This window comes from Caretta caretta, chromosome 1 (assembly GCF_965140235.1).
Source record: "Caretta caretta isolate rCarCar2 chromosome 1, rCarCar1.hap1, whole genome shotgun sequence".
Lineage (NCBI taxonomy): Eukaryota > Metazoa > Chordata > Testudines > Cheloniidae > Caretta > Caretta caretta.
Window position 1 is genome coordinate 80,693,400 of NC_134206.1, and position 22,701 is coordinate 80,716,100.

A 22,701-nucleotide genomic window follows, 5' to 3' on the forward strand; every position below is an offset into this window, starting at 1 on the left:
TTGCTTATTAGGGTTCTCTGTTAATTTATGGATTGTTGGAGACAGATTGGGGGAAGAAAGTGTATGGACCTAATATTGCAGCTGCTCAACATGTTAAATTCCCACTGATTTCAAAGGCAGCTCCAAGTCAGATGCTGCTGCAGTAGTACTGGGTGCCATATCAGGATGTTTTTGCACGAAGAGTTATTGACTAGCTAGCAACTGGCTGAAAACAAATAATCTAGTCACACAAATGTGTCTCCAGTTGGACTGTTTGGGACTTTTGCCCCACTGTCCTCTCTTGCTCATTTTTAAATTGTGGGGCGGGTTTGGCTGCTGACCACTTGCCTATCACCAGGTTTTTCTCCTATCCCACACTGCTTTGATTGGAAGTGGGATTGATTTTACTGTTGAACTGCATGACTAATAGTGCTTGCAAAAATTTTTGATTTGAAAGTTTTTGATCATAATAAGCCTTCATGGAAAATTTTCATTTTTTCCAAAAACTTTCAACATCATAACCAAAACTGAAAAATAAAAAGTCTTCTATTTATTTTAATTAATACACACCTAACATTTTTCAACCAGCACTAATGATGGTTTTCAGATATTAGAATCTCCACAGGTGTGTCTAGTTTCAAAGGAGATGCTACATGAGAGTGCTTTCTGTGAAGAACTGGAATGCCTATAACTTATTTAAAAAATCCCAAACAACTAAGGTGTAAAATGTGGATTATTCTACATATTAAGTTAAGGCTATTCTTCTGTGTATTCACTGTTCCAATGGCTAGAGCACTGGACACTACCACTGATTTGTTGTTTAACTCTTGGCAAGTCACTTTTCTGGGCTTGTTGCCCCATTTAGAAAAGGCGGATAGAAATGCTTTGTAAAGCACATTGAGAACAGCAGATGAAAAGTCTAATTATGCATTTTACAAATGATGTAATACATGCGTAATATAATAATGCCCTTTATCTAAGGGCATTCTAGCTCATTTACAGCTAGAGATGTAATTTTCCAGCTCAGATAGACGTATATGCGCTAGCTTTGATTCAGCTAGCACACCAAAAATAGCAGTGTAGTTGAGCCACTACCCTTGCCAGAGTAGCTACACTGCTGTTTTTAACAGCTTGGCCAAAGGTAGCACATGTACATCTTCCCCAGAAGGAAATTACATCTCCAGCTCCAGTGTAGATGTACCCTAAATGTGGGACTTAAATCACTAGCAGCCAGGAAGATGGGAAATGAAGCCAAGCTTAACACTTAACACATCCTGTTCTCCTTTGCTTGTATATTTCAACACTTTTAGGTAATATTATTTAAAGATCTTTAGACAGACCTCTTAATTATAAGTCTTTTCTATCTTGTTCTTTTTGTAGGCATGTCATACCTCTAATTTTTTTCCACATTCCCTCATAAACCAACATCGAAGTGAAATACTTCAAAAGGTTTTCATCCCAGATTTTGAAAATAGATGTAATTTTATTTTGGCTTTTTAGTTTTGATGAAGAAAATTGCCAAGAGCCAAAATTGTTAAATCAAATTCCTTCCGTTATTTTTGAATATAGCATATTTTCTGTAGTTGAATGCTTTTAAATTTCAATGGTAAAGTAAAATTGACTTTATAGGTGTCCAAGTTTTCGGATCTGTTTAAACAGTATAATTTACGAAACCAAATGTGTAAATTCTATGAGCTACTTGGTCAAGGTTTCATAGATTTTTTTTTCCTGGCCTCAGCCAACCTCTTTGGAGTTATGTGTTAATCTAATGACATTTCATAAATCAAAAGTAGTATTACATTTCTCACTAGTACATGAAATGTGCTAACACACAGTCTTTTTGACTGATTTGAATGGCAAATGCACAACTTTAAAATTAAGTTTAGTTCTGGAGATTAGCACTTTGCTTTCAGCCTCAAATGGGGACAGTAAAACATTCATTTACATTTTAACGCTAGTATGTAAACCAATTTCAACCTAATGCATCCTATCAAAGCTTCATGGCGTGCTTCTAAAAATACCTCTGCTGTTATCTTGTTAGTAGCTTTGCATGTTTGCAGGTGAAACTTCTGAAAATACATAGCTCAATCAACTTTATTTTTGTTTATTTTATTTTAGGTTTTAATCAGATTTAAATCTAGAGGATAAACTATGTGCTTTTGGCTTTTTTTTTTTTTAAGGTTGCGAAAGTGACACGGACTCTGAACTGCCTTACAAAATGCATGATTCTGGCAAAGATGACATGTCATATCGCAGGACTGCTGTGATTGAACCAAAACCTGCTACAGAGTTCAATCGTTTCTTACCCTGCAAAACCAAACAGGCATCATATATGCCAGCACCACTCAGAAAAAAAAGGACAGAGAAGAATGAGGACAACAGAAGAAGCTGGGCAAGTCCTGTCTTCACTGAGCCAGATGGAACATTTTCAAGGTACTAGGGTATTATCTAAATAGAGCAAACTTTTGATTTATGGCAAAAGGAACAGACTTATTCATTAAAGCAAGAGAAGCTGCCTTTACTGTAATTAAAAGTAAAGTATATGAGATTTACAAAATAAAAAACATTGTTTCTGTGCATAGCTCGTTGATGAATAACATTGTGACATGGATAAAACTTTAACAGTGGAAATTTATATGATCTTAAAATGCAGAATTAAAGCAAGCAGAACATATGTTTAACTTTTTAGGTTAAAGCTTATCCAGATTTTGTTGTTACTAATCTCTGCTGTCCAGTTTTCCAATTTGTAAATGTACACACTTGAGATTATTGGGCATATTTGGGGCTTCATCATGACCTAGGTGATTTCACTGTCTTCACTTTGTTCCTGTTTTGGTCAATCTCAGTGGACGAGGAAAGAATCCTTTAGCTTCATGTCAGAATAGCAGAGCAGAATGTGGGTTTACAAATCCAGCTTCCCTGCAGATGATCTATGAGTATGACAGTGGCTCTGATTCAGAAGATGAAAGAAGACTGCCTGATGTGATTATGGATGATTTAGCAAAACGTAGATTCTTAATAAAAAAGAGCCCTGTGAGTTCTGCTGCACCTGGACATCTTTACATCTTGCACAAGGACTCTCCTAAATCTTGTTTGCAACAAAATTATCCAGCTGGTCCATTAGCTGCTGTGCTTGAACCGATGAGGTCAGAGATACTAATCCTAGATCCAAAGTATTGTACTACCAAAATTGCAATCCATAAATAACTGCATCAAAAAGCAACATTTCTAATCAGCATTTGTTTAACGCTGCTGATAAATTACTACATTCTTTGTAGTCAAATTCCTTTCTTTTTATCAGATGAAATAAGATGCTGTTATAACCACTTAACTTTGTTTTAGTGCTGCAGTAATGGAATTAAAAACTAATTTGCTTCATTCACAATTTTGAACTTTTGAGCCAAAAAGCATGTCTCTTGCATATGTTATGAAGTTGCTTCTAAAGTATCTTAACTGATTGGCTATTTTGAACAGTAACCAGAGGAGGCAGAGGCATTTGGACCCTAAAGAGGAAAGCAAGCCAAAAGTTAACATTTCTTCAAAATTCTCCGGCTATTCTGATGATGAGGAGGAAAAGGCAGTAGGCATCCCAAACATTGAAAAAGATGATCTCTATGTTCGCAAACTAAACTCTGCAGTTTCAAACCCAATGGTTTCTTTTGATAAGTTTCTACCTAAATTTTGGACTCCAGAAGAAGAATTGCATTGGAAAAAAATCAAAAAAGGATCCTCTTCCAAACCATGGTATAAGGACCTTCAGGGATTCAGGTTTGTGTGTGCATGCTCCTCTTACATCTCGTGTATGCACAGTGTTTGAGTGCACTGTAGCTTTAAATGCATCAAGAAACCTTTTTTTGTCTGTTTTTTATCAACTCCACTGGCTGTTTCTTTAAAGTTTAACAGCTGGCTTTTTTGTGTCTTATTTGTTGTTCAAACAGAGGCTTTTGCAGGGAAATAAACTGATGTATTATCTACAATGGACAAATGCACCTCTATCTTTTTGTGCTTTGGTCCATAATTACTCTAAATATTAACTTCCGCTCTTTTCCATTCCTCATGCTACTCTACAGTAGAAGGAAGTCTGATTCTGAGGATGAAGATTCAGTCTATAAACAAAGCAATGCCAAACTGACTGCTGATTATGTGGGGGAATCATTGTCCCACATTGCAGAAGGGGGAATCACGTACGCCTCTGATCAACGCAGGTTGATATAATTGCATGAACTGTGTACACTTGCTGCATCAAGGGAAACTACTCGTAATGCAACAGTTGAGTGAATTAAAAGTGCAACCCGTGAAGTTACTGTTATCTCTGTACATAGTCACAAGTTGCTAGTTTACTGAAAGGCATAACGGACTGTAAAAGATCGTTGGCTTTGTGTATTGAGCATGTGATCTTGCTGTTTCTACCAAGGTTAATATGCTGTACTATCATTTTAGAGGGGTGGATATGTGCTGCATTGTAGCAAATACTGAATTGTATGTGTGCTTCTCAGAATATTCCATTCTAAAACAAATGCTCCTCTGAATACTTTTTGTCTGCAGTCTGAGTCTTCTGGCAATTAATGATATTCTACCTTCCTCTTTTTTGTTTTATATGCTTCAGTCAGTTTTCATTACTTCAGACCCTCCAAAAATACTCTGATGACTACTTGTCTTCTGAAATGAAGACCAAAATTGATCCTACTTCTGGCCCTAGGGTCATAACATGCAGAAAGAATATTTATTTTACGCCAGGATGGAACCAGAGGGAAACTCTGAATGGAGACCCATATCCAGACTTGGAAAATGACGATTTGTTTGTTCGGAAGATTGGGACTTTCCACATGAATCCAATTGCTCTCCAAGCTTTTGAATACTTTAGAAAATCCTCTGAGCAAGAACCTCTTTTAGAGGGTGAAATAATTCTGCAACCCAGAGAGGACCAACCTGTTATTCCAGACTTAGAAAAAGATGACATGATTGTTCGTAAAGTACAAACACATAAAAAAGAAGTGCCTTTATCAGGTGCTCCAGACAAATACCATCCTGCACTCTTTCCTGACCCTTGGAGTCTTCCACCAGAAATCCAATCCAAATTTCTTTGTTTACTTGACAAGACTAACCCAACAGAAGATGAAAAAAATGGTGGTAGAGTCTTATCACCCTCTTTGCAGCAGAAGAAGGATGACATGCTGACTCGCAAGATTGAGTCCTGGAAAGTAGGAAGTGTTCTGCAGCCAGTCAGTTTTACTCCAGGTCCATGCAGCGAAGAAGACTGGAAAAAATGGGAGGCTATCAGAGAGGCCAGCAAAGTTAGACACAAGAAACGCCAGATGGTTGAGAGGTCAGGTTGTGTCCCTGTGTGGAGAGTGCTTGTGTCTGAGTATTTGAAATGTTCCCATTAAGAAAAGCATCATCTTGTACTGAATGGAACCGTGCATGTAGTGTGGAACTGCAATGTATTTATTTTGTGTAGTGGTGGAAAAGCTTATGACAGGGCAATACCGTATTTTCAACATGGTTTAGATTATTCGATTGCTTCCAGTAATGTATATTGTATAATTTGAGACTGAAGGAAACATGCATCTTTCTATGATTGAGCAGGAATATGAGCACTTCAGAGACCAGGGAAGGCAATGTCATTTCTCTACACTAGTGTACAAACATTCCTAAATGATCTGTATACGTTATTGAAGGGTCTTAGGAAATAGAAGCTCTGTTAATACTGCTTATGAGCTAGGATTTAAAAAATTTCCCAAGGCTCACTCGCCCACAGCTCAAAGGGTACTATACTAGATGAACAATGCCTGTGCCATGACCCTAAAAAGCACACTCCCAAAAGGGGGTATGTGTATATTTAACTTCCTCTAGCCCATCTTCGTTTCTCTAGTCAAGTCTTCCCTTTTTTCAAATCAAATGTGTCACCATTTAATGCTCAACTCCTTGCCTGGCTCACTCAGAGCTTTGCTATCCTATCTGCCCTCTGTTTTAACTGCTGCCCAGCCCTCTTTCAAACTCTGTGCTCACTCAGAGAGAGTGGGTTTTTCAAGTCCTCCTTATCGCTGAAAATACGGAATTGCAAGTTGCAATTTTTCTCATTCAGCATCCTTATTTCATAACTGATACAATTTTGTGTTCCAGCTAATATTGTGTATGTTGTTAATTTTGAAGCTTAACACAGCTAGACAAAACTTACATTTGGTTAAAAGTATTTCTAAAACACCTGAATATAATTGACTTCTAAGGCTATTTCACTCAATAAAAATTATATTTATACTCAATGTCTTCACTAAGTATTTTAAAATTAAAAAAAAATTAATTCAGTGCATCATATTGGATGCATCTCGTTCTGCATCTTAATGTGTTAAGCTGAATGCATTTTGGCATTCTGTTCATTCATTCCATTTATTACATGCATTAAAATTAGGAATGGGAAAATTACTTTGAACAAAAATATAACCTTTCTGAACCAAACTTTGTCTTAGGACTCAGTTCAAAATAGTCATCATTTTTTGTCTGCACTTCCTGGTGTTAGATAGCACTGGAAGAGGCAATGAGTAATAACTATTAGACTGTTCATGCATTATTTCCAAAACGGAAAATGCTAGGAATTGTGATAGGGACCTTTTCGTATTGTGAGATTTTTAAGCTTGACTTCCAGAATACACAGTTTCTCGTAAGTTTGACTTGCATCTGAACTTTGAGGTACTGATCCAAGCCTGTAACTCTTGATCTTTTGTTGTTCTCCCATCACTTTAGTCAAAGTGCTTCTGCATCAAACTTCTAAATGTTCTCTTACATATAGAGTAAGACCCTGAAATGAATTTTTTTGGTTTTCTGATTTCTCAGACTGTTTCAAAAGCTTTCTGATGAGGATGGGTAAGTTTATGATAAAATACAAAAATTTCACCATACTATTTGTTTTGTGCATCTTATTAAACTTTTCCAGTAATTTTTATGCATGCATAATAGCTAAAAACTCTTGCTCAGAGCACCTTGTGCATGCTGCTTTGTAGTTCTGGACTTGAGTAATTTCCATAAGTTATAGGAAACACAATAGCTATACTTCTGATAGAAGCTCATTGTAGCATAAAATATTGCACATATAGTAAATAAATTGCAATGGCTGCTGTTGTCAAGCTTTTAAAAATCAGTTGTGAAATTTCAGTCTTGCTGAAACTTGTGTGTTTTTCCCCCTATATTCAAATTGGATTTTTAGAGTTTTAACAAATCTAGAGTAAAGCTAGTAAATATTTCTTCTTCTTTAATGGAGGGTACGGAGAAGAATACTGAAGTTGATGTGAATTTAAATACCTATGTTTATCCTGGTAAGAAAGTATAGGAAGACATCTCAACTGGCCAAGGTCCAAATGTGTGGAATAAATCACCTAGAATGAGAGAGAATCAAGAAAAGAAAATCAAGAGCAGCTTAAATTAATGTGAAATTAATTTAGCACAGCATTTCCTATTATTTTGGATATCATTCTGCATCTGAGGTCAAGAGTCTTTGTCAAAGATTGCACAAAAAATACAACTTAAAACGAGGGCATCTTAAAATAAAAATAGATAGGCAAGTGAGGGTAGCTTTTTCTTTCAGGGTTATTTAATGGTATAGTTTCCACTAGAGAGGTTGGGCTTTCTGGATACTGTATAATTTATTGATTCTATTTGTCCAATGCTAGGTGACTGAATACTAAGTGTAAACTTACTTCATGTTCTACGACAGCAATACACATTAAAGCACCATTTTGTCATTTGAGTCTTGCTTTTTATTTGGCTTACAATATGTGCTTGTTTGGGAAGAGGAGTGCTTTACTGATTTTTTTGCCTGAATGTACTTCGTAGATTTGAATATGCATGAATGTTTGTTTTTTGCATGGTTTACTAATTTTTTCTAGTTTTCCCTTTTGAAATCTGTTCACTTTTTGACCATGATCTGTAGAAATGAAGCAAAATCTGGAAGAAGGAAAAAAAAAACCAAAAAGTTGTGTGACATGCTTTTATTTATAATTGGTTAATTATTGCCAAAATCAGCAAGGAGTGAAAACTGGTCTGAGAAGGAGCTCTGCTACATATTCAGAGGAGGGAGAATACGAGGGTATATCCATTAGATAAGTTTTTGATGTTAAGATGATTACATACAAATAACACACTTTTTATAAGTAGGTTTTAGTCAAATATATAAATTTCAATTATTTACATTTTCTGTCTGGTTCAAGGAGAATATAGAAAAGCAAGAGAGGAAAAAGCAGTTCATAATAATTAGTGTACATTCCCTCAACTAGTCTTGAACAATTTTGGTGCTTTGATACCGGTTTATTGTAATATAAAAACCATTTCTGTGCCTGACATAAAAGTGAATTATAAAAACAAGGACAGGACAGAAAACTAAGCAAACAAATAGTGCCTGAGTGAGGTAGTAACCATGGTATTGTTGCTAGAATTGGCATGCTTCCCATTTAAAAAAAATAAAATAAACGGGCAATAACTGAGTGCTGTACTTTTTTATGTTCTAAAGAGCAGAGTCCAAAGTCTTAGGTTGCCACTGAAATTAAGTTTAGCCTCTTCCTAGTCCCTAGTTGCATGCATCACAAAACCACCACATAATTTTGTACAGCTCATGTCTGCTTCAGATAGGCTCAAGTTTGGAGGAGCATATCAGGACTGAATTATTTTGGCAAAAATAAGTGAAATGTGTACGATACCTTTTCATGTTATAACTGGCTTACGTGGGTACTGTTAATTCCTCCCTTTCAGGAACATTTAATATGTTCTATTGTCCTGGTGTTCTAGTGGCCACTCACTGTCATTCAGGTCATCATACAATGGGTTACTTCTTCAGTCACTTTGCTCCCTGAGCTGATTGGGTGGGAGCACACCTCAGGCTGAAGTACTGTGATGGGAAGGGAGGGTCCCATGTCACTCCAAAGGTACATCCATGGCCAATCCAGAAGAGGCTTTAAAAAGTTTCAGAAATGGCAGGGAGAAAATTATAATACACTCTCTCCATGAGATGGCCAAACCCTGAAGTCAGGCTACAAGGAAACTTGATGGATTTGGGGCTTTAGCAGGGGACTTCTGAACCCAGGTAGTACTAAAGAGGATCGAGGATACGAAGACCTCACAGACTTATAGGGCTTTGTTCTGAATGGGAGAAATAATTTAAAAAAAAAATGACTGTCCCTTTTAAATACATAATATAGAACCGTGCTGTTGCATAGCATTTTAAAAAGATTAAGAAAAGACACTGTCCATGCCCCAAAGAGATTACAATTTAGGCAAATATAGAGCATGGGATAGACAATGAATGAGGGGAGTAAGAAAAGAAAGGGCTAGGACTAACACAAATTAATGTGAGTCCTAGTCTATAGCAAGTGAATCGTAAGTTCTGGAATCATTAAATGAGGGAATAAAGTTAGGGCAGGAGCAGATGAATTCGTAGTGCAAGAGTGGAAGTCAGACATGGAAAGCAGGGTGCAAGAAACCAGTGTTGAAGAATTAGGGAAGAGAGGGAGACAGTGAAAGTACTGGGGGAGAAGGGTTGCATGGTGAGAGCAGAGTGAGAATAAGGTTATTTTAGCTGTTGGATGTTAGATTCAAGAGAACAGTCAGGGAGACTGAGGTGGAATTTGATAGTAGTCCAGGCAAAGGAGAACCATAGCACAAACCAGCTTTTTCGGTAGTGACAATGGAGTGGTCTTTTAGAAATCAGTTTTGCTGGAGAGGTGGCAACATTTTTTGAGCACCTGGAGATGGATGGAAGGGAAGAGAAGAAGAGAGAATTGAAAATGACACCAAGCTTATGAGCCTGAGGAATAGGCAGACTAATGAAATTATAAACACAGAAGGAGAAAGTAGGGAGGAGAGTGGGATTAGGTGAGAAGAAATATTTAGTTCAAAGAGGCAGAGGAGATCCATCATGAGATTTTGAACACATGGGGAGAGTTAAAAAAAAAATCTGAACAGAGGGAGAGAGTTCAAGAGCAGAGAAGTGCAGTTTGAATTGTCAGTGCAAAGCTGCTAGGAGACCATAGGAGTCTCACTTTTCCTATTCACATTGACCAGTGATGCTGTCACTGATGTTTGTGTTGGCACCACTGCATACAGGATACTGAAAAATAGCTAGTATATGTTTTTCCTGCTCTGTCTAAAAATGCATGATAGGACAGCTTAAGTTATATTAATATAAATCCCTTCCTCCCTCTTGGAAGTCTTACTGGCAAAGACTACATTAAGCAAAACAATGTTTTTGGTCCTAGGAGCAAGTCTTTGAATGATGTCAGTGCAGATGAGGCCCAAGTGCTGCGCCAGGTTCGTTATGAAGAGCTACAGAAAATAAAATCCAAGCTACAGGAACAAGATCAAAAGTGGCAAGATGTGAGTGTTCCTTTCTGCTCCCCCTAAATGCCCCACTAAGGGCCCAGTTCTGTAATCCAGTGTCACTTTTCACTCAAGCCAAAGGGCATTGGGTGTCAGCACTTCACAGGATTGGGTCATAAATGACCAGTTTAAACATTTGTAGATTATCTGGATGTGTGGAATGTAAATCCTTAATGCTTAAATCCTTAATCCTTAATGCTTCTGTGTTATCTTTCAGAGTAGCAGCCGTGTTAGTCTGTATTCACAAAAAGAAAAGGAGTACTTGTGGCACCTTAGAGACTAACCAATTTATTTGAGCATAAGCTTTCGTGAGCTACAGCTCACTTCATTGGATGCATCCGATGAAGTGAGCTGTAGCTCACAAAAGCTTATGCTCAAATAAATTTGTTAGTCTCTATAGTGCCACAAGTACTCCTTTTCTTTGTGTTATCTGTTTGTTTGATCAACTCTGCAGAGGAATATTTATCTGTATGATAGCTTTTAAAGAGTACAAAAATAAAAACCAGCTTCAGGCCCAATTTATGTGCAGGACAATGAAAGATAAGGCACTATAATTAGCACAGTGTCATTTTACCAGTTATTTGCATCTTTTTTTTTTGTAATGTAATGTAATGGCAAGTGTAAATTTCTTAAAATACTAATAGACAATGTATTGCAGTACAGTAATCTTATAAACTAGTTTCACAGGAAGGGGTACAAAAAAGGCTGCAGATCAGATTAGCAGAACAAAACCAAACGTGTGTGTGTGTGTTGGTGGGGCACGCCATACTAGTGGTACTGTGAAATCTAATGAGAGGCAGAATGTGTATTTTTAGGTGCAATAATTTAGCACATAGTCACATGCAGTGACATTGTAAAGCTATTTGGATGGTTTTATGTTTGAATGTTTAGTCATTCGGAAAAATATCCCATGTTTTTTCTCTTCCAATTTTTTTAGTTTTTCTCCCTTAAAAACAAGTCCTTGTTTAAATTTACCATGAAAACTAATATCCCAGCTTTGAGATAAGCATTTTTAATCATCTATCCATCCGTCAGGGCATATCAAAACCTTAATTTTTTCCTTCAAATGTTGAAATGTAATGATTATAGAAGTGAGGGGTTAGTGTTAATAAGCACTGGGCACCGAGCAACATTGCTTAGTTAATGCATCTTGGTTCTAAACATTTAGCACTTCTGCTTAAATTAGTTCTGGTATTCTATGGGGCAGACACAGCTGACTGCTAAACTGCATTGTGATTTTAGAACATGAACAAACAAAACATAAATTAGGCTGATACTTCACAGTTTCTATTTAGGATTTAAGGCGGGTATATACTCAAGTCCATACATGAATCCATTCAGATGTTGCTTTACTTTTCTGTATTTTACACTCACTCTCTCTCTCACTCACTTAAAGTTAATATCCAGTTAAGCATTGCTGTTACATTTTAGATAAATATTGAAGAGAACATAACATAAGAATGGCCCTACTGGGTCAGACCAAAGGTCCATCTAGCCCAGTATCCTGTCTGCTGACAGTGGCCAGTGCCAGGTTCCCCAAAGGGAATGAACAGAACAGGTAATCATCAAGTGATCCATCCCCTCTTGCTAATTCCCAGCTTCTGGCAAACAGAGGCTAGGGACACCATTCCTGCCCATCCTGGCTAATAGCCATTGATGGACCTATCCTCCATGAATTTATATAGTTCCTTTTTGAACCTTATGTTCTTGGCCTTCGCAACATTCTCTGGCAAGGAGTTCCACAAGTTGACTGTGTATTGTGTGAAGAAATACTTCCTTTTATTTGTTTTAAACCTGCTGCCTATTAATTTCATTTGGTGACTCCTAGTTCTTGTGTTATGAGAAGTAGTAAACAACACTTCCTTATCTACTTTCTCTACACCAGTTATGATTTTATAGACCTCAATCATATCTCCCCTTAGCCATCTCTTTTCCAAGCTGTAAAGTCCCAGTCTTATTAATCTCTCCTCATCCGGAAGCCATTCCATAGCCCTAATAATTTTTGTTGCCCTTTTCTGAATCTCTTCCAATTCCAATATATCTTTTTTGAGATGGAGCGACCACATTTGCTCACAGTATTCAAGATGTGGGTGTACCTGGATTTATATAGAGGCAATATATTTTCTGTCTTATCGTCTATCCCTTTCTTAATTATTCCCAGCATTCTGTTTGCTTTTTTGACTGCCACTGCACATTGGGTGGATGTTTTCAGAGAACTATCCACAATGACTCCAAGATCTTTCCTGAGTGGTAACAGCTAATTTAGACCCCATCATTTCATATGTATAGTTGGGATTACATTTTCCAACGTGCATTACTTTGCATTTGTCAACATTAAATTTCATCTGCCAGAGGTGACTGGAAAGAAGTTAAAAGGAAAACTGCACTTTTTCTTTATGGTGTAAAATTGCAATTGTTACCCTTACTTAACGATAGGCAGCAGGCCACCTTACCTGAAAAATATAAACACAGTCCGTCTCAGAAACGTTTAAGTCAGAATCATTTGGTTCAGATTTTTCAGGAAGACACATGAGACTCTAGACTTGGTGCAGACAAGCAGGCTTTATAAAGCAAAATTAGGAGACACTGGTATCCAGTTGGAATGAGCAGTCTAAGCAATGTAATGGGATAGTCTCAGTAGTTGTTCGAGATCTCTAGAAAATCAGATCTTCATATATTAATGTGATTTGTTTTAGGATCTAGCAAAATGGAAAAATCGTCGAAAAAGTTTCACTTCGGATTTGCAAAAGAAAAAGGAGGAGAGAGAAGAAATCGAAAGGAGAGCCTCTGAGACTTCTGAAAGAAATAGCAAGTCACTGAAAGAAATGCAGCAGGACAGGTAATGCACCTAATGGAGATGTTGTATGCATTACTTACGTTTGAGCATATGTGTTAATTAATCTTAGAGCAGCTTTAACTAGCATTTTAATTGTGCTCATATATGAAATAGAACTAACTCAGTACACCTTTTTTTGAAGAATATATTTTGATAAAGCTACTCTTTACTGACCTTTGGGTCCATTTATATAATGCAGAAATCTAAACAACTGAAAGGCAGATACTAGTAAACTCTTTAAAGTGGAAGTTAAAGCAAGTTAGTAAAGTAAAATGTAACTTGCAGAGTGAAACAAAGTAGGAATAAATGTTGCTTTGAAATCAAACTTCATTCACTTTAAGAGTATATTTTTAAACAGGTCTAAAAACAATTATCTAGAATGAATAATCTTGTTTGTCTGATTTACTATGACTGTGTATTTTTCTTTGCATTAATATTGCAACTGAAATTCTTTTTTAGCCATTTGAGTAAACATAGCCAGGGCTTTTGTTTATATTGCAAAACAGCAGGATTAAGATTTCACTTGAATTTTCCCCTATGCTGTTGCTATATGAATCCTTCTGGTGTTTACAGAATGAGCAGACTGTAAATATTTTTAAGACTGCTCTCTAAATAAGCAGAAATTAAATGGAGTAACAACACCATTTGCCTTATAAGTGGTGGCTTTATAAATGCACTGACATCCATGTTTAAATCAATGGGATATGTGTTTAGGTATATATACATGCTGCATACACTTACAAACTAAATTTAAAGGATACTTTTAAAACATAAATATAATATTTTGAGTTTCAGAAACTTTTAATTTCCATTGTTTTTATTTCTAGGATAGAAATGACATCTTGTTCAGTAACATAACACAGACATTCATATTTAATATCAATATTACCAAAACTTTTGAAAACTGTTTTCTAAATAATATTTTTCTCATTTCACAGAATAAGGAAATGTGTGTGCCAAGGAACCAAGCTTCCACTTAAGTGCTAGCAAATGTCTAAAATGTGTTCTCTATAAATTGGTATACCATTCTAGTACAGTAGCTAGATTGAAAAGTGTAAGCCAAACTCTATAGTGCTATTAAGGTCCTCCACCTTGCCAAATCTAACTCGGCATCCACCCCTTGCCGAACATCAAAAAAATAAATAAAGTAAGATGTAAAAAAAAAAACCCCTAAAAATGAAAACCTAGTCTTTCAAGCATTTTTACGTGAACTAGTTGTATTGCTTTCTCAGGCAAAAGGTCATTCTTGGCATAACAGTTTACAACTTGAAAATATCATTAGTCATTTTAAAATGTGGAAAAAAAGAAAGAATTTGAATTTTTGATTAGAGGTAGATTCATTTTCATTTAAACAGGAAGACTTTCATAGTTTGTTCAGTCTTTGCTTTGAGCATTTCATAGCTGAAAGACTTCTTAAAGTCCATGTATTCTCCAGGTCACTCCTTTGGTATGTTAATGAGTCCTCTGTCTCCTTAGGGAGAACAGAGATCAAGGATCCTACAGCGACATGCAGCAAAAGAGTGAACGCACTCGAATGTATTCATCAGATGATGTATTTAGTGAAGAAAAACATCCTTCCAGACCATCAGTAGCAAAAGATTATCTTGTCGAAAAAGATGCCTCTTACAGCTTTAAGAAGAATGAAAAATCATATGCTGCACAAACTAACAAAGAGAATTCTCAAAAGCTAGAGATCTATGCAACAGCTGAAACTCAAATTCCATCTAAAAGCCTATTAGAAGAACAGAGCTCAGTCCCTTTGTCTACTCACCATTCAGTGAATGCACAAATGGGGTCAGCTCGGGTTTCAGCTTCTCTCCCCAGAAGTAGCCAGAAAACAGATACCTCTAGGTTAACATCTGTGGTTACACCAAGACCTTTTAGTGTCCACTCAAGAGGAATTTCATCACTTCCCAGATCATTTACGGTAAAATTTCTTCAATTTCTTCATGTTTGTGAATGTTACTATCTTGAATAATTAACCCAATACCATTTTAACTTTTTCATGCATTTAGTTTTAAATTTCCTGCCCCTGTTTAACAAAGGATGTATTAATAATGGAGCAGATAATTCTGTTAGTGCTTAAACAATTGCTGATGTTTATGTACTTAAAATGACCATCTGTTTCCTATGAATAGGCATCTGATAAATATATTGATACAATATTTTTTGTAAAAGTTCGTGTTTTCTTGCCAGAAAATGTATTGACATATCAGTACATTTTTCTGAAGCTTGCTTAGCATAATTTAACTTTTAGCTGCTGTAAATTGTCATTCCATCAAGTCAATGGAACGAGAACAATTTTACACCAGCTGAGCATCTGCCCCTTGTTAATGAAACCTAATATGGGCAATCAGCATATCTGCATAAATTGTATTGTCTTTTCCATAATTCCCTAGCTGCCCTAAATTTGAAACTGATGTGCTAAAAGCTATTTTAATGCATTTCTTTTAAATCCAGACCTGAATTAGTTATCCTGCTCACATGCATCTGACAAGGGGAAATAACCCATCTTGCTCTTTTAGTAATAGTGGATAATAGGGTAGTGCATGTGGCAATTGGAAATTGCATTGAAAGAATGGATGGAGAAAAAGATAAAAAAACTTCTGGGCTGAGCTCTCTGGACTGTTTAGCTTAATTTGTTGAGAACCAAACTTGAGGCTTTTATGCTTTAAAACAAAGCAGCATGTGCCTTTATAAACAACAGCATTTTCATTCCAGGTGGACGATGTCCAGAAATATAATGGAGAAGTAGATGGAGCCAAGAGATCTCAAACTTTGCTCACCAGCTATTCATTTTCAACACTGGAAGCAGGACCACTTCTCTCCGCAGATGCAATGACAAGTGGTGGTGAGGAAGAAAAGGAAAGCATTAAAAGAAAAGAGTCTCCTACCCTGAGAGCTTCTGCTACATCCCAATACCAGGATGCAGTGTCCCCTGATCTTAAATCAGAGTATTATACTCATCCTGACCCTGTTACAGTTGCAGCTTCTGCAGAAATAAGAAACCTGCCAGAGTCAGAGGTTTCAGTGTCACAGGTGAGTTTGAAAAGTATATAATTACCCACAGTAACCTAGTAGTACTAGGACTGTGTGAACAAAGATTATTAAAACCGTAGGCTAACATGTTTCACCAATGAGAGGTATTCAGATAAACAGCTAACCCATTTCGCTTAAGAAGCACTTCTCTTTCCCATGGACGATGAAAAAAAGAATACTTGGCCTGTGTAATTTGTTCTTTTAATTACTACAATCTTTCTAAACCTCTTTTCTCTGTTTTGAGTTTGACTCTGTTTCTTGTGAAAATTGAGCCAAATTTTCAGCTTAGCATCAAGCAGGTTTCTATTTTTGTACTCTGTTATTTGCAGCAGCAATTAAGGTCACTAGGACATTGAAGAATCTGGTTTGTGGGTTTAATTAGGTTATTTGCACTAGCGTTTATTTGCACCCTCAGACGTTAAGTGGCAAAATGAATGGCAGCTTCTGAAAATCTGACCTTTAAATGTGCTAAGCATCACTCTAGGTTTCACTTTTTACTGCAATGGCTTGAGGCATGGTTTTTTTGTGTCTCTCCCCACCCCCTTCCTCCACACAAACACAATTTTTATTTGGTTTACTCTAATGACTGTATTCACGAATTACTTTTAAAAATAAATCACTTCCTCAATAGTTGCCTGTTTAATGAAAAGTTTCCAACTTTGGTTCAGAAGTTAGGTCTTGTGCTCTACTTTAAGAGCTCTGGGGCACATAAGGTGCCATAATCCTTCCGCTACTGACTGCTGTTTCCTGCCCTCAGTCCCTTCTTTCAAATGTAACCTGAATACTAATAGTGTCAGCTGTCAGTAGCTTCTTGCAACAGTTGACAACCTCACTAACTCCCAAGATCATGCTGGGAGTTGCATTCTCTACATTGTTTATGCTGCTGTAGATAGCAATTATGTCAGCTGTTGCAGGGAAAATACAGGACCCTGAATTCCAAATGGTTCAAACACTTCCTGCTCTATTTTTGTTTTAAAATAGATTTGCAAATATTACTTTGAACAGTTTTTTTTTAAAAAACAACAACTTTGAAATGAAGTATTTTTCAGCTTACACCACAGGCTCCTAGCATTGCTGCCGGGCCTGTCATCCTACTTTATTTAATCAAAGGTTCTGACAGCATGATTGTGGCATGTAGGGGGAGGAGACAGTTTCAGTGCGTTGCAGTAAAAAGAATTATATTAGGTTAGATATGGGTCCTTTTTTGTGGCTCATGTGAGCTGAATAGAAACAATTTTCTGGATCAGATTTCATTTTATTCTCTGTATCAAAACTCAGACCAAGCCTAGCTGGGGCTTGGTTATCAGGTACGTGATGGTAAACTCTCCTGCCTGGCAAATGAGGATTTTTTTTTTTTTTTTAAATACAGCATGTGTCAAACAAGCTATAGTTAAGGTGGGAACTCCTTTCCCATATATTGAGATGTCCCCTTGTGTGCTAGAAAGGCATTGCACAGCCAAGTGAGAGACTGGTATCTCTGTGAACCACTGAACCATTCATGCAGAGTTTGTAGAGCACTGTAGGCATTGGGGTGGACCTGACCAAATGGTGCAGTTCAGTGCTTGGAGCCGGATTGCCCTTCTGTTGACAGCTGGGCTTGAGGAGACAGAACACATCTTCAGATTGAGGAGACGAAAATAATAGACATGAGCCCTTCTTGCAGGGTGGATTGATATAAATCTGAGCAATTTAAATCACTGATTTAAATAATCAAGTTTAACTGATTCTGCAATTGTATTTTTCAGTTATTTTCCTGAAGAAAGGTTGAGTCTCATTAGTTTATTTGCATATCAGTGTGTGTTGATATGCAAATGAATCTAGTCTATACACTAAATTAGATACTACTTTTGCTAATTAGGAGAATACACTATCTACATTCATTTATTTAAGCAATTATATAGCTTAACATACATTTATTCGGGTTCTTAATTGTTACTTTTTGTTATGATAGAAAATGGTGAATGGTGCATTTCTTATTTACTAGACTGATTTGCAAGGAAATTCGAATTCAATAAAAATAGGTTTATTTAACTAATAAAAGATCATGAAAATGCTATCTTAAATATGCTGAATATGTAAACTTTTTTCCTTATCAAAACATATTTTGCATTAAAACGAATTAATTTATTGAGCAAAGTAAGTTGTATCTATAGTTTAGTAAATTGAAATGATTGTTTCTGATCACCATGTCCTTCAAAACTTTAGAACTAGTAGAACTCGCTCTCTTGTACCTAGTTTTAATCCATGGATTAGAAGAGGAAAACAAGTTTTCCTATGTTCCCATTTGTTATTGAACTGAACTAGTTGAATAAATTGAAATGAAGAAAATTATCTCTCTGCACCTGCAGAAGAGACTACTGCTGTCAAATGCTAGTTTAGTACTTCAACAAACTGTCTGGTTTCAGTGCTTAGCTAGTGACTTCTCCTAGTTCAGCAGTTTGATTTGCATTAAAACTTTAAATGATTTTTTCATAAATTATACTAAGTTTAGGTTTTAGCATATGTTGTCATAATTTCAAATTTAAATTTAAGTAGGTTTATTTCGAAAAAGAAAAATGTATTTAATTTAAATAAAAATATCATTGATTTTTATCCACCCTACATTTATGGAACATTTAAGAGCCAAAAGCGTTCTTAATATATGATACTGTATTGAACTTACTCAATATACTTACATTAACTTTAGTATAATGCTCTCTTTATATTTAATGAGATCAGTTGTATAGCAAGAAAAGTAAAAGCCTATTTAAATAATATAAGGACATTTACTGGTCTATAAGCTAATAGCTATATCTTGGACTAATAATTAACTCAGAAATATCTGTCCTGGACTTATATACTGTGAGTGTCTGTGACTTTATTGGCCAAGATGATTATCTGGTAAACAGGTAGAAATGTCATATTGATGTATTGTAGTATGTTCCTCTTCTGCAGCCTGGGCTCTGACTACTGTAAACCCCTCTGCACAACTGGCTATCGCTGTCAGACTTGCCCAACCATATGGCTGCCTCTGCTTGGAACACCCTTTTCATCGTGTCATCCCACCCAGTCTTATTACTCGCTATATTTTCCCTGCTCTTCCTTGCTCATTATAATTTAGCTCTTCCCCCATCACTAATTAGAATAATTCCTCTCACTGAATTGTTTTGATATTAATGTATGTGGGGTTAGACAGTGACATGATGAGGGTAGAGGCCAGAAATTAGGATGACAAAATTTGTAAGTATATGGATGGAGATTTGAGGACAGTTGCTACTCAGAACAGTGTAGAATGTCCAGGAATTATGCAGATCTTTGTATTCCTCTTTGAGTGCTTGCTTATGTCCATTCAACTTAGCCGTGTGTGCTCGCCACGTGCACCGGTGCGGGAAGTTTTTCCCTCAGCAGTATCCATGATATATAGGGCACTGCCAGTTCTCCTCACCCTCAGTTCCTTCTTTGCACCAGGGACGGTGCTGGACCTGTTGCTGCTTGCTGCTCATTCGTACGAACTGGTTATCTCCTGTATTATACTGTATGTAATACAGCAATAGTGGCCTACTCTGCCCCAGTAAAGGGTTTAGTACTGACATACTCATTTTGTGGAAATGTCCATTTTAGGAACAGTTTCAACCAAAAAAAGTCTAAATGAAGTGTTATGATTTTCTCATTTTGATAATGTTGAAACATATATTTCACTTTGACTTTTATAATGTCAATTTTTTCAGTGTTTATATTCTATCATATTACATTATATTGTAGTGTTTCAATATTATCAAAATGAAATAATATTTTTCGTAGTTCTGAGTTGAATTTTTCAGAATTCTTGTTCATGGTAAATTTCAAAATGTTAGAATTTCCCAGGGAATGGAAATTTTTGTTTCTGAGCTGCTCTAGTAATTTGCTTACAATTTAAGTTCCCTGTGCTTATACAGAACCCATTCATTAGAACTCCACACAGAGGCAGATGTCCACATTAATAGATTCTGTTACAGGATTGGGGCCTAAAGGAGCATGGCTTACCCCTGCCTTAGTATGCACAATGTACAGATTAAATGAGTCATTTTATGCAGCTTTTTCAAATTCCAGTTAGGTTATGAGCTTCAGTCTTATGAGGCAGTTAATTCCACAGGTTAACTATATTATGTATGACGACCCATTTAGGGTTTCCATTTCTTCAAATCTTTCATAATTAATTTAATAAATCGGTCTCCTGAGATACAATTTGTGTAAACTAGCAGTCCATTTCACTTTCCATGGTGTCACATTGTCCTCTAATTCCTATAAACTCTTATTAAAGCATTTTGCACTAAGCAGCATGCTATGACGAATTTAATAATATCTACACACAGTTAAATATGTGTGTACACTAAATGTCTTCTAAGTAAAAAACCTAGTTAGCATGTTCTACAAAGAAAACCGCTTTATAGTCAGTTAATAGATAATTAAAGCATATGTTGTGAGTAGCCTCGCTTATTTAGTGGATAAACTTTCCTTCATGTAGATGCCTGTGACACCCGATAGTGCAGTGTCATGTTTTATTTTTCAGGACAAGTACAGTGAAATGAGAATCAGTATAAACCAGAGATCTGGTAACAGTCGGAACTTTGGGTTCACCACAAATTGGAAACCTTCTGGGGTTTTTGTACAGACAATTGAAGGTAAACTAATATTTAACCCTTTTATGAACTTTTCTCTTACTGTTAATGGATTGAGACTGCTAGACACAGGCATTTCATTTTAATGATGAATAAAAATCTTCTTCCAAAGAATTTAGATGGAAAGAAAGTGAAAAGAAAACAGCATTTGACTGTTAAAGGCTAAATACACTACGATTCCTTTGTATCTTCATCCACTACAATTGGTTTAATTTAGAAATATTTGAAAGTGTATTCTGAAGTAAAGAAGTCTTAAATCCATAGCAATGGTGTAAATTCTGGTTTATTTACCAGACATTATTCTAAGGCTTCAGAATGTCTGCTAAATACAATTACTTAGGGATGTCACAGGGGCATGCATATAAAATATAGACTGCTCCTCTCTTGGAGTATATTTTAAAAGGTTTCACTTCCTACAACCTATAAACAGGTGCATAGGAAAGGTATTTTTGAGCAGACTTTTTTTTTAATTTCAGGTTTCCTTTCCTCCACTATGTTAAAGATTGTAAAATATTACATTCCATGAGTAATTGTAGCTTCTAAATTATCTGCATGAAATATTTTTTTATTGAAGTAGCAAAAAGGAATTAGTCTGAGTTTCATTTGGTATTGGAATAAATACTCATAAATTATAGTACCATTTTCTTCAGATATTTACTAATATCCAGGATTAATCATTTTTTTCCTGTGGAAATTAATCTTTCTTTAATCAATATCTCTTAAGTTTCTTGCGGTTTGTTTTAACGAACAAATTAAAATGATTTGTATTACATTGTTGTTTATTTTAAAAATTTCTCCTATCAATAATTCATCCAACTCCCTCTTCCCCCAAAACTATAAACTGTCAAGTCTTATGGAGTACACGGATATTTTTTCAGTAACATTCACCCCATATTCGATAATGTCCTTGCTTACAACTACACTATTACCTTTCAATGAGACAGGCTTAAAATGAGAGCAGAGAAGACACCATTGGAAGCTTCACATTGGATTGGCACTTAATTGCATTTCTTTTCACAGAGAGAAAAATAATTGTAACAATCACTTTATACGTTGACTTTAAAATGAAAGCTAAGGCCAGGTTTTAAATCACTGTTAATCATGGCTTGCTCCTTTCAGATAAAACAGGCTAAAACAATAGATAACTGCTTTATCCAAAAGGCAATTTAGATTTGTTTTCACTGACGCTAAGTCTGTTATTTTGTGCAAAGGGCTGTCTTTATATGCTCTTTAGTGTAAATCAGAAATATTTTAATTTTACTATATGAAGCTAGCTGAGCATTAGTTTGCTACCATAATGCTCAAATAGAACTAAAGAAATACTTGTATCAAAAATAAGAGTAGAAAAATGGCAATATTTACACTTCTTAGAAAGGAAAATACCTTTTATCTGCAGGAAAAATATGAAAAAAATACCTTAACTAAGTGCTTCAATCTTTATATAAAAGCCTGTGCACTGGAATGAAAAAATGCTCAGAACACACAAGTGGTCATCTGATATATGTCTACAGATGTAATCTGGAGACCCCAGCAAGTGCCATTGCTTCAAATTTGGTTGGTTGGTCTGGTCCTGGATATGTTACCTTCTGGTGGTGGTATGGGAGGATTTGTGTGACCTTGAATTCTTCAACTTTTTTCCTGGAGGCTTATTTGAAATTCTAGCTTTTTCCCACATGCAATTCCATGCCCTCTTTTGCTACTCCAGTTGAGCAGCAGTACACCACTCACTTTGAAGACATATTTTAGCTCAGTCAAGTCTTTTGATGTCTAGTTCCCTGCCTGGAAAAACAAGGTTGGAGACAAAATCCAGGATCTTTGAAACTGACAGCTTTCTCCCATTGTCTTTCA

General features: G+C 36.1%; 1 protein-coding gene across 10 annotated transcripts in view; it reads left to right on the forward strand.

Annotated features, from left to right (window-relative positions):
- LMO7 (LIM domain 7) overlaps positions 1-22,701 on the forward strand; it is a 183,605-nt gene that overhangs the window by 132,054 nt on the left and 28,850 nt on the right. For 5 of the 10 annotated variants that reach the window (XM_048852398.2, XM_075129057.1, XM_048852419.2 and 2 more), the window contains 10 exons: positions 2,160-2,412; positions 3,454-3,747; positions 4,050-4,184; positions 4,586-5,305; positions 6,811-6,840; positions 10,221-10,338; positions 13,038-13,180; positions 14,654-15,104; positions 15,899-16,216; positions 20,745-20,856. In XM_048852398.2, the coding sequence (XP_048708355.1) occupies positions 2,160-2,412; positions 3,454-3,747; positions 4,050-4,184; positions 4,586-5,305; positions 6,811-6,840; positions 10,221-10,338; positions 13,038-13,180; positions 14,654-15,104; positions 15,899-16,216; positions 20,745-20,856 (2,574 nt within the window). The remainder of the gene's footprint in view (positions 1-2,159; positions 2,413-3,453; positions 3,748-4,049; positions 4,185-4,585; positions 5,306-6,810; positions 6,841-10,220; positions 10,339-13,037; positions 13,181-14,653; positions 15,105-15,898; positions 16,217-20,744; positions 20,857-22,701) is intronic. The other 5 variants (XM_048852436.2, XM_048852482.2, XM_048852456.2 and 2 more) reach the window with 3 other exon arrangements.